Below are 11,196 nucleotides of genomic sequence, written 5' to 3'. Positions count from 1 at the left end.
ATCGATAACGATAGAAAACTATCAAAATGGTATTTTAAAAATGATAAATTTGTCAAACCGCGTGACACGATACAGGGAATCAAAACTCCAATCAACATTTTTATTGTATCACTTTAACATTTGGGGTTTAGAATGCTAGCATTTTCACATTACCATTTCAACATATTAACATAAAATGTTGAGCATATATTGAAATTTTTAAAATAACATATACAAAATTTTGAATTAAGAACTTATTTATTTTGAAAGATACATATTTATGAAATAATGAATTACTGAAAGTATTAAAAGAAAGACAGAATAAAATGGAAGAAACTGAGCTAGGCTGGTCTTTCTCGCATGCTGGGCCAAACTGGACCTTCTGCTCTTGCTTTGCTGTGCTGTGCTGTCTGGGCTTCCCCACCCCCACCCCTCCCCCCCCCAAAAAAAAGGGCCGGCGGCTCTCTTCTCTCCCTCGGCCTTCTTTCCTAGCGGCGACGCCAGGGCAGGGCGAGTGGCGGCCGGCGGCTCTCTCTCTCTCTCGGCCTTTTTCTTTCCTTGCCAGTTCTTCGTCGGGAGCTTCGCCGCCGACAAGGGTATGCCCGCCCCATTCCCTTCCCTTCCCTTCCTGCTGTGCGAAATCGAACACCCAAACCCCTAAACTATGCTATTTGTATTCGGATCTGACCATGTATTTTACCTACTAACTTCGATCCTATACTGGGTCCGCCCCTGGAATTAGATTCTTTCCTTTCCCCTTTTCTGCGGCATCGCGACTAATCCTTCTCTCTCTCTCTCTCTCTCTCTCTCTCTCTCTCTCTCTCTCTCTCCTGTCGAATTTACTGTGATTCATTTGCTGCTTATCATGTACACAGAGTCGGCCTCCATTATCCTCCGCCCCTGATGTCGAGGCTGCGAGCTTTGTGGCAAGCTTCCTTTAACGCCACCAAGAGAGGTAGCACCTTCCCAGAAACCAGAGCCTTTTTGCTGTGATTGCTGTCTGCTGTTTGGTTCATTTCCGCGATGAAACACGCCTATATTTAATTTTTGTTTGCTTATATGCTAAATTTGCAGCTCTTGTATGGAGTTCAGATGATCTAATTCCACCAAGCGAAAGATATATCTTCAATTTCAACTCAAAAGATGAGCTGAAAAGGTGGCATTTGTACTCAGATTCAGAGTACGGAGGTATTGCCTCACTTTGAAATTTTACTTTTATAAATGTGAAATTGCTGCGGTTTCTCTAAATACTGAAAGTCTGAAACGATAGCATAATTTTTTTTGTTGTGTTTTGTGACTGGAAGATACTTATGCATGATTCACATTATTAATGATTGCCTGGTGTTGAAAGTGCTCCTTTGGTTTTATTCTTTCTCAGAATATGTTAAGAAGATGCTTTGTTGAGTTTCTAGTGTTTCATTTTAGAATAACGTGTTTCACTTCCTAATTTTTCAGACTCATCCTAGCCCTAAACCTTCCTAATGTACAATCCTTTCAAAGGAAACAGATTACAAACTATTATATTATACTACATGGAAATATAACAGGCAATATATTCGTCAAATTCTCCCTTTGCCTACATTTTTGTCTTTTTTTTGCGTCTTGGTGATTTATGTGCAGGGGTCATATATAGCGCTTCTTAGTGTTTGTTGTGGGCAATAATGATCCAAATGGGATTCGACCAACCTTATGTTTTTTTCAACCAGTGCATATCTGATAATGCATAAAGCCATAAACTGGTGTTCTACTGTGTCACTTGTTGCTAGTTATTAACCAATGGATCAGATAGCTGACAATGTCAAACGTATGGAACCTTCCTCTTCTGTAGTTTATTGTGTAGTGATATAGTTGTGCCTTAGAATAAATATGTGAGTTTCCTTCCTATTTCTCTTTGTGAATTCTATAGACCATATTTCTCTTAAAAAGGTAATACCTTACAGTTACATCTCCATTAAAGTTGTATACTTTTTCATGTAATCTGATTGGGTTATTATCCAGGTTTATCTGCTGCATCATTGGAGATAACTGATAGCACTGCTGGGCCAGATACTTCATTAACTGGTACTAACTGTTTGACCGTACTTAACTTTTCCTGCTTGTGCCAATCATTTGAAGTTAGGTTTGAATTTATTAATTTCTGTTACAAGAAAAAAATGATGTAAATGTAGCTTCTTTCATTTTGCATCATAAACCTCATGAATCATGAAATGCCTTCTAGTGTTGTTCTTAGGAACTGTCTGAGGCTCTGAGTGAGTCCAATTATCAGTGAGTACCAGCTGCTGTTTGTAAGCTTGACAACTTCGTCATCACCAGCTGTTGTTTGTAAGCTTCACAACTTTGTCATATCTTTTTTTTACATGTGCATTCTGGAAGGTGTGTTTTCTGGTAATCTTTCTTCGGATATGTCTGAGGACTCAACATGGAGGATCAGGCGCTATGGATTCTGCGGAATGCGATCAAAGAAGGTACACTTTTCTGTTTCCGGATGACATTGGGATACTTCCGTGAATGTTCAGCCCATTTCGGCAATGTTGTGCTATCCTTAGACACAGCAATGTTGTCACCAATGCTAGTAAAAGATTTCTGTTGAACGTCTTGAAAAGGAGTTATCATCTGCTAACCAAATATAACAAAATAGATGTGCTTCTAAATGCAACTGCAATACTAGGTGTACCCTTACTAGGCTTAAGAGGGTTGAACATGCTAGGACTTCCTTTTGATCTTATTGTATTGTTTTCCAGAGGTTGGTGAATTCATATCTGGTGTTTTAGGCTTCAGTAAATACTGCTTACATAAGACTATATTCTAAATCTACAAAATAAGAAACATATGTACTTTCTTAAGTAGATACATGCTGAATTTCTGCAGAAGTTATTCTGCTAGCTGCTGATACAAGAAAAGTCCTCTCTGCTGTGTGTTTCAGTTTGATGGTTTCATTGACCTTGATGCATATGATACAATAGCAATGAAGATCAAAGGGGATGGAAGATGCTACATATCTACCGTATGTATTCCCAGCCAAGAGTCATTCTTGAACGTTGATCTCCAGTCAGTATTGTTCTGCATAGTCTGAATCTTTTAAGTACAGATATACACAGAGAATTGGGTGAATTCACCAGGACAAGAAGAAGATAATTCATGGCAGGCTTTTGTGCACACACCCCAGGACAGATGGCAAATACTGAAGGTAAAATATACTTTACGACCATTCAAAATCCGAAATATGTGAAAATTAATGATAAACTCCAGTTTCTGTTTCGTTCAGATCCCTCTTGATCAATATTTACCAACATGGAGAGGAAATGTGATTGAGGCAAAGTTGGAAATGAATCCTGCTCGTATTGTGGGGATGTCTCTCTCTGTAAATGCAGAAGGTGGTGTTCCTGGTGCCAAGACTGGGACTGGTGACTTTAGGCTAGAAGTTGATTGGATCAAGGCATTGAGAACACTGTGAGGTCCACGAGGCATAGTCTTATTTCAGTGCTCGAGGATCGCATCGGCATTTTCTTTCTCTTCTGTTTCACCCGGCTCTGCCGTTGCTGAAATTTCGTCAGCAACCAAAACCACATGACTACATGAGTAACTGTAGTTCAGATTGCCCACTCCTGTATGTACTTTTAGGTGTATGAAATGTCTATGTTTGCTGGTAAACATGGAAGGCTGCTGCAGTTCGGCCCCAATGAATAATAAATATTGTTTTCCTTTTGCGGTTTATAAATAAATGATAAAAAAATGTAACACTTGTCATTTGAAGCTGCCCCAATTGGATACATGTTGCTTTTCTTGCTAATATCTGGTCAGTTAATCCATTGATGTTCCCTGTGTCCTGTCTGTAGTTCCAAGTTAGGAGTTGCCTTCTATTGAACTGTTCTGGGTACCACTGTTTGTATTTGATATTACTTGAATTAGATTTGTGCGCACCTTTTTTTACCCTCCTGATGGATTTGAGAATCGCCTGTTAGGACTTAGGAGGGGGGCATGGTTGCAGTATTCAGAAATGCCAGGCTGCTTAAATTGCACGTTTTGCCCGAGTTGAAGCGATCATGTCAGACCTCTTCGGTCATGAACACATTTCTCCCCAAAATGGATAGAAAGCAATGAGAATTTGGGAACGTCTCCAGTCTGCTAAATTGCACGTTTTACTCGAGTTCAACTCATCAGACATTCAGACTAGACTAGCAGACCTGTTTGGTCGAAGGACACATCATCCACCAAAGATGGTTTAAATCCCGTGACAATTAGCAATGGAAACTTCTCCCCACATGGATGGAACAATCAAGGAACAAATTCAGAGCTTCCTCTTAACAAATAGAGATGCAATGTGATCATGGACCACTGGGAAACGGATACGAACAAAATAGGCAATGATGCCGAGTTGCCGACTGCGAAGACAATTGCCCGATGGCGGTGACTAGTCTTGCTCGCATATGCACACACAACAAAGCACGGGTCAGCCTCGTCATCCTTCGATGAAGCCGGTCATGCGCAGCACGGAGTGGCGCAGGTGGCTGAGCTCGCGCGCCCGGCCCGGCCCCGACCGCAGCGCGAACGCCGCCGCCCCCTCCGACCGCCGCCGCGAGACCAGCACGTGCGGCGGCACCATCGTGCCGCTCCGGCCGAAGCCGCCGCCGCCGTCGTCGCTCCGGAGGGCCGCCGAGCGCGCGGCGGGCCTAGGAATGTCCACCGGCCGCGAGCCCTCTCGTCGCGGCGCCTCGGGGACTCCTCGCCGAGCCGGCGTCCTGGACCGCGGCGCTGGCGCCGCGGACGACGAGCTGCAGCCGGGCGGCGCGGCGCCGTCGTCGTCGTCGTCGTGGGGCGCCTCGGGCCACAGCACCTCGGCCTCGCAGAGCTCCTCGGCGATCGCCATTGCGGTCGGTCGGTTCGCCGCTCGCCTGATCGGCTCCCGCTGCGTGCTTCGGGGTCGCTCTGGAAATCGGAATGGAAGCTTCGGGCTCTGGGGTAGCTCGATTCGCGTGGCTTGTGGTGGACAAAAGGCCCTCGAGCGGCGGATGGGACTTGGGAGCGAGGAGGGCGCGCATATATAGGCGGGGCGCGCGTGTTCGCTTCCGGCTGCGCGGGTAGCTTCCCACGTACGGCAGCCGCGTTGTGGGAAACAAGAGATTGAAAAATGAAAACAAAAATAAAAAGTACTCGCGGTAAATTCTGCCGGGTCTGAACCAGACTCGCGGGGTCAACAATGGCTCTCGAATTCTGATCGAAACGGTTGCACAGCAGAAGCGACGCGTCGGACGGACGGGGTCTGCGTGTTTAACAACAGTTCATGTTCTTTCTGTTAGAGAAACTTAACAGCAGTCACATTCGGTGCGGGGAATCTAGCATTTCGTCTCGGCAGGACAAGACGGTAGTGGAGTTGGGGAGCATTTTGACTGCCCAAACAACAGCAGTCGCTTCTAGAGATGGATGGCTCGAAGCGATCAAGCGAAGCACCTCGTCCGCTCGGCGTGAAACTCCAATGGAAATCCTTATAAAAAAAAAACCTCCAATGGAAATAGTACATAAGATACTGCCGCGTCAGGTTCTCTAGCCTCTCAACAAACACGTCGGCACACTTCCAGGCAGTTCGATCGCAGTAACCAGGTGGCAGGTGCATGACGAAGCCTTGGCGCTCCCCTCGATCCGTCGCCGCAGGCACAGGCGTTCGTTGGTCTGCGGCTGGGAGGCACACGGAATCTGGGGCGCAAGCTTCAACTTTATTATTAGCTCCTGCCATACGACATGTACTACGATATACTAATTTAAGATGGCTACTATCTTTAGTGGGGGGGGGGTGTTTGGTTATCCGAAGATTTATTTTAAACCCATCACATCACATGTTCGATGCTAATTAGAAGTATTAAATATAGACTAATGATAAAAAAAATTTATAATCCCTAGGCTTATTCGCGAGATTAATCTATTAACCGTGATTAGCCCATGTGATGCTACAGTAAGCATATGCTAATTATGGATTAATTAGTCTTAATAGATCCGTCTCGTTAATAAGACCCAGACTTATGCAGTTAGTTTTATAATTAATTTATATTTAATATTTATAATTAGTATTGAAATATTCGATATGATAGGATTTAAAATAAGCTAAAAAACCAAAGAGCTCTTAGTTGATGTGGAGAATGTAGCGTCGCTTCCTTGCGGGCGCCGGCAAAGTGCGCGGCGCCCGGCCGTAGCGCCCAAGCTTTTTTCAGGCTGAGAAGGGTCCACGTACCTGCGCTACACGCGTGTTTGAACCAGCAAATAATGCTGGGAACCGAAACCTCACCTGCATGTAGCTACGTCTACGAGCGGAAAGAATATGCCTTTTCGACTTCGAAAAAACTCCAAGCGACACTTGGCAGGCGGCACGATCTCCGCCCGCGTACCGGGAGACTGTATATGGGCCCATCTCGCTACGAGTCAATGGTGGTTTATCACTACCACGGACACCGCGATGATTGGAAGAAGCGTGTGCGTGAGGCTTTGGAGAGTGATGAGCACGTGGCAGCGCAGCAGGTCCGCTCAACTTTCGTTACTAAATACTCTCTCCGTTCCAAATTCTTAGTTACGGGGTGAAATTTTGAACTTTAAAGCATGGCCCTTATTGCCCAAATTTGATTTTATCTTTCAAAACACATGATAAATGCGTATTCATCTGAATGCATGGCTACATCTTATGTGCACGTACATATGCCTCACCCTATTATTATAAACGTTTACGGAGGATTGGTCCGGCTCGTCTTTGAGACTAACAAAGCCATTGCCTTCTCTCGCTGTCCACGGACACATCCCCATCACTGAGAGAATAAATTAGCTGTAACATATAAGCTGAGTCAAGGACTCAAATCCAATTAGCAATTAGCAGGTTCTGTCATGAGAAATCTAATAAGCTAAGCTACTGTTATATATACTAAAAAAGTTTCCTCCACTGCCCAAACTAAAGGATTGTCTGAACCCAATAGAAAACTAAGGCCATCAGTCCTGAAGTCACGATTGTATATATATTGCAAGTCCGATCTGTCCTATCTGTCGACGCGCAACGTCAGCCCGTAGGTTGCTGCGTTTTGGATAGAAGAAACAATGGACGCTTCTGGTAAGCCAATGATCATTTCACCAGTTTAGTATGAGCAGCATGAGGCCCGGAGAATGTACAGGTGGAACACAACCCTCAAATCAAGAAACTTTTCAAAGTGTGCACATGTAGATTTAGCTTCACACCCTTGCTATAGTGGGCAAGGAACCCAAAAGCAGCGTGCCCACGTCTCGAGTGGGGGCAACCGACCAACCAATGGGGATGCTGTCTTAAAAAAAAAACGCACCAATGGGGACGCCCCCGGTTCTCCAAAGTCAGCCGTAGAAATTAGAATGGTGCCCGTATCCAGAGAGTTCCTGGTAGAGGGTGACACCTTAGACGTCGTCCATGGGTTTCGTGTAGACATGTGTGCTGGTGTACAACTGGATGGATAGGGCAGAGGACAAGGGTTACTTCCAAGGGTAAATTTCTGCATACCAACATGGGAGGATAAGATAAGGTTGTAAATGTTGGGGAGAAGTGCGTATTTATCAGCTTGGATTACTTGTGCTGAGGTGTGTGCTACTCATCTTGTATAGCTGTAAATCTTATCAGAAGGTTTGATATAAAATTTTCAACCCCTTCCTGCAGACAGGTTCCTTCTTGAAGGATAAATTCCTGGTCTGTTTTGAGAGCTTTCGTTCCATTCGAGGGAAAGAATGGCGATATGTCCTAAACATCCTCAAAGTTGAACTTGGAGGGAAAGATATTCGCCATTTTCTTGTGTCTTCGCACATAATTTCGGTGGTTTTCATGTTCATCTCGCAGCTAAAAGGTAGTACCAATTAAGTTCATCTGAACAGACTGGGATTACGCTGCATTTTGCGAGCGATCACACACTAGCCTCCAGCGTCCATTCTTACATCTTGACAGATTGACAACCATTAAAACAAAACAAACGTGACCATGCTCAAGAACAAATTACATGAGCTTGCTATCCCTCGATACTCTCACTCGCGTCACGTCAATTCTTCACACATGCAAAAACCTACCAACTCAAAACTGCTCCTCCAACAAGTGAAACGAGAGAGCATTATTATTTCCGACAAAATTTGCGGCACTACTCGCGCATCTTCCTCGCCCTGGCGGCCCTCCGGCTGGGCCCGACGAGCATCATCATCGCCTTGTCCCTCTTGGCCCTCCGGTCGACGATGACGTGCGGCGGCACGAAGACATGGCTGCCGACGACGACGCTAGCGGCACCCACGCCGGCGTGGCTCGCGCCGAACTTGCTGTACCGACCCGGTACTTGGGGGCCTCTTGCACCGACGGCCTTCCTACCGGCCGGGATGTCGATGGGGGAAGAAACTTTCGGCGGCTGGTGGTCGCCGGAGTACTCGCCACTGCCGCCGTCGTCGTCGTCGATTCCGATGTGAGAGAAATACGCCCGGGGTAGTAACTTCTCCAAATCTGCCGCATCCGGCCATAGGATGTCTGCTTCCTGGAACTCTTCCTCTTGCAGCTCGGCGCGCAGCATCGTCTCGCTTGACTTGCTTGCTCAGGGTGTATTCAGGAGAGGATAAGCACGTACTAGCTAGTACTAGCTAGTGGATGAGTTCATGTATAAGTGTGTAAGTATCTCGGACTATTTAATCCATAGTCATTTCCCTGGCCTGTGTCGATTATATAATTATCGGTTAGGAATTGCCTGCAAGTTACTGCCCTCGCTGTGGTCTATATGTACTGTTGTTGTTTGAGCGAGTCAAGAACCCCTAGGTCAGGGTCGCTGTATCAGCAGCGACGTGTCATCAGGCGCGTCTGAAGAAACCGGCATTTCCGTTACTTCCTTTTTTCCAAAACGGAACCCAATATTTGTCTGAACCAAATTGGTGAATGCACTGATGCACATGTGTATTTATTTACATCAACACACCACACGTCTACGACTGAATTCACCTCACTTTCTTTGAATTTACAAAGGAATGCAAAATGCCTCGCCGCATCAATTTTTTCTAACCTCAATCCACAAAGGGAACTGACCAATGAAGGACTGACTCAAACAGTAGTACTATTCAACCAACCGTTTGGAACTGCACGCTGCTGCATTGACGCTAAGCTAACCGAGGAGTTGGAGGTAGAGGCAGGCAGATCGACGCGCGCCGCCGGCTGGGGGCTAGCTCTCGATGAAGCCGGTCATCCGCAGGACGGAGTCGCGGACGCGGCGAAGGTCCCGGCCCTTGAGCGTCCGGCCCTGCCCGGAGCACACCGAGGAGGCCCCGGCCCCGGCCGCCCTGCGCCGCGCCAGCAGCACGTGCGGCGGGACCACCTCGCCGTCCTCCTCCTCCACCTCCCGGAACCACGCCTCCCGCGCGCCCGGGGCGACCCCCGGGATCTCGATCGGCTCCGTGAACGGCCGGCGCTCGGCCTGCGCCCACGCCGCCGCGCACCTCGACGCGCCCTGCGACATCTTTCTTTCTCTCGCCGCTGATGTGATCACCCGTGAAGCCGGGAAGGATTAATGCAATGAGCTAGTTAGTGTTGGTGGCGGAATGAAATGCGGTGGCCGCTCTTGCTTGCCCAAACCTTCCCTTCTGCCGCCCGGCGCGGCGCGAGATATATAGGGCGGGCGCGGCGCGCGAGCTCTGGGAGCCTGGGGAGGACGACGACCTGGCCCGGCGGCCACGTAGCTGGCCCGCTCGCCTGCTCAGCTCGCTCTCTAGCTACCCGTCCACCTATAGCTAGGCAGGTTCCGTGTGGCGCTGGCCGCCGCTTTGTGTGACGGGTAAGTATGCGGCGTTGGGCTTTGGCGTACGAAACGGGAAGGAACAATTCGGCCGGCGCGGCGGTTCACCTCGGCCACGCCACGCCACGCACGCGCGGGCGGCCCGGCCGGCCGGCCGGCCGGTGCCGTGCGGGGAGGCATCGAGGGCAAAACCATATTCCAACGTGTTCCTTCCCTTCCAATTCAGACTATTCGGTGTTTCAAAAAGAAATCAGACTATTCGGCCGGTCGCCGAGCGTGCCCTCCGTTTGGTTGTGCGCGGCGGCGCAAGTTTGGCGACCTCCTCGTGCCGACGCCCCGTGATGCTTTTCCGATGCGCTTTTGGGCATCCTCGTATCCTGTCATCCCTGACACCAGTTCTCGTTTCTGTCCGGACGCCAAGAAAGTTGATCGGGTCGTTCGCTATTCGGTTTGATTGGTCAGGCCGCGGATAATATGCTCGTGCTCGTCCCCACGTGTGCGCATCTGCGTCCGTGTGCACGTTTGCGAATGACACTGACGTCCGGCAAAGGGTCAGTGCCATGTTCCGCTGCCAAATTGGGAGCAAGTTAGTATCTCCTTTTCGTGATGACCAGAATTTTTTTTCGTCTGTTAAGGTACGTATGCTTCGGTTGGCAATCGCCACATGTCTATTTGGCTATTTGCTCCTCGCGCTGCAGACAGATCAAGTGTCCTCGCCGCATAAAAATTTTCACCGTACAAGTGTTACCGTTGCCAAGTCGTAGGGCCGGCCGGGTTCGATGAACGTGGGAGGAAACGGGACCTCCAGCCATCGACTTGCTAACCTCATCGCATATGCATCATCTCTGATCAAGTTGGGTTGGCAGTGGCGTTTTGTGAGGTTTCTTTCTGGTAATCACGCGTGGACAAGAGAGAGAGAGCAACAAAATCCTGGGATGAGGATAAGCTAGCTGAGCTTCGAAGTGTCAATCGTGCAGCTAACTCCAACCCACCGCGCAATCAGCCAGACCGGCAGTTTGCCAAGAGGGCCAGCTTAGCTTTTAGCTGGGTTGCACGCCGCGGCTAGAATGCTAACCCCCTAGCATACCGAACACGCAACTTTGTAATGAACGCGTCGATTAGGACAGGAGCCGCTAGCTGTTCCGGCGCGCTCGTTGACATCCGGCCGTGTGTAACGAACTTAACGTGCACCAGCTGGTAACTGGAGGGGAACGGGCACGTCGATGTCCCGAACTGAAAAGCAAAAGCAAGAGGGCCCCAGCATTGCCACATTGCGTTTGCTTGACTTGAAAAGGCTATCAAAATTGCAAGCTACTGTACCTGTGCTGTACTGCTGCAAGTTAGGCCTCGGCTTGTCCGGCCGGAAACCTCAAACCTGCATGGTTCGACAAGAGAACTGCGTGCATCGGATGATCAGATCATGGTTGATGTGAGCATACCGCGTTGTTAATTGCATTCTACTAGAAGCCTA

At 48.1% G+C, this 11,196-nt stretch overlaps 4 protein-coding genes across 5 annotated transcripts; 1 reads left to right on the top strand and 3 right to left on the bottom strand.

Moving 5' to 3' along the window:
* The first annotated feature begins 427 nt into the window (after positions 1–427).
* On the top strand, positions 428–3,726 carry LOC112894823 (probable complex I intermediate-associated protein 30). Of its 2 annotated transcripts, none has more exons than XM_025962642.1 (8): positions 428–575; positions 855–934; positions 1,054–1,167; positions 1,978–2,040; positions 2,353–2,444; positions 2,903–2,983; positions 3,068–3,166; positions 3,245–3,726. In XM_025962642.1, exons 2-8 carry the CDS (start codon positions 883–885, stop codon positions 3,431–3,433), a joined length of 690 nt encoding a protein of 229 aa, XP_025818427.1. In that variant the 5' UTR covers positions 428–575; positions 855–882; the 3' UTR covers positions 3,434–3,726. The 2 variants fall into 2 exon arrangements, with proteins under 2 accessions (XP_025818427.1, XP_025818428.1); XM_025962643.1 differs by having other exon boundaries at positions 3,229–3,391.
* Positions 3,727–4,197: 471 nt separating this feature from the next.
* LOC112894824 lies at positions 4,198–5,003 on the bottom strand. The gene has a single exon (XM_025962644.1). The coding sequence runs from the start codon at positions 4,844–4,846 to the stop codon at positions 4,439–4,441; it is 408 nt and encodes a 135-aa protein (XP_025818429.1). The 5' UTR covers positions 4,847–5,003; the 3' UTR covers positions 4,198–4,438.
* Positions 5,004–7,926: 2,923 nt separating this feature from the next.
* LOC112894244 lies at positions 7,927–8,709 on the bottom strand. The gene has a single exon (XM_025961884.1). It carries the CDS (start codon positions 8,517–8,519, stop codon positions 8,103–8,105), a length of 417 nt encoding a protein of 138 aa, XP_025817669.1. The 5' UTR covers positions 8,520–8,709; the 3' UTR covers positions 7,927–8,102.
* Positions 8,710–8,859: 150 nt separating this feature from the next.
* On the bottom strand, positions 8,860–9,810 carry LOC112894245. Its single transcript, XM_025961885.1, has one exon. It carries the CDS (start codon positions 9,447–9,449, stop codon positions 9,156–9,158), a length of 294 nt encoding a protein of 97 aa, XP_025817670.1. The 5' UTR covers positions 9,450–9,810; the 3' UTR covers positions 8,860–9,155.
* Positions 9,811–11,196: the final 1,386 nt, after the last annotated feature.

Source organism: Panicum hallii, chromosome 5, assembly GCF_002211085.1.
Source record: "Panicum hallii strain FIL2 chromosome 5, PHallii_v3.1, whole genome shotgun sequence".
In the NCBI taxonomy this organism is placed as follows: domain Eukaryota; kingdom Viridiplantae; phylum Streptophyta; class Magnoliopsida; order Poales; family Poaceae; genus Panicum; species Panicum hallii.
This window is presented reverse-complemented; position numbering and strand designations above follow the sequence as displayed.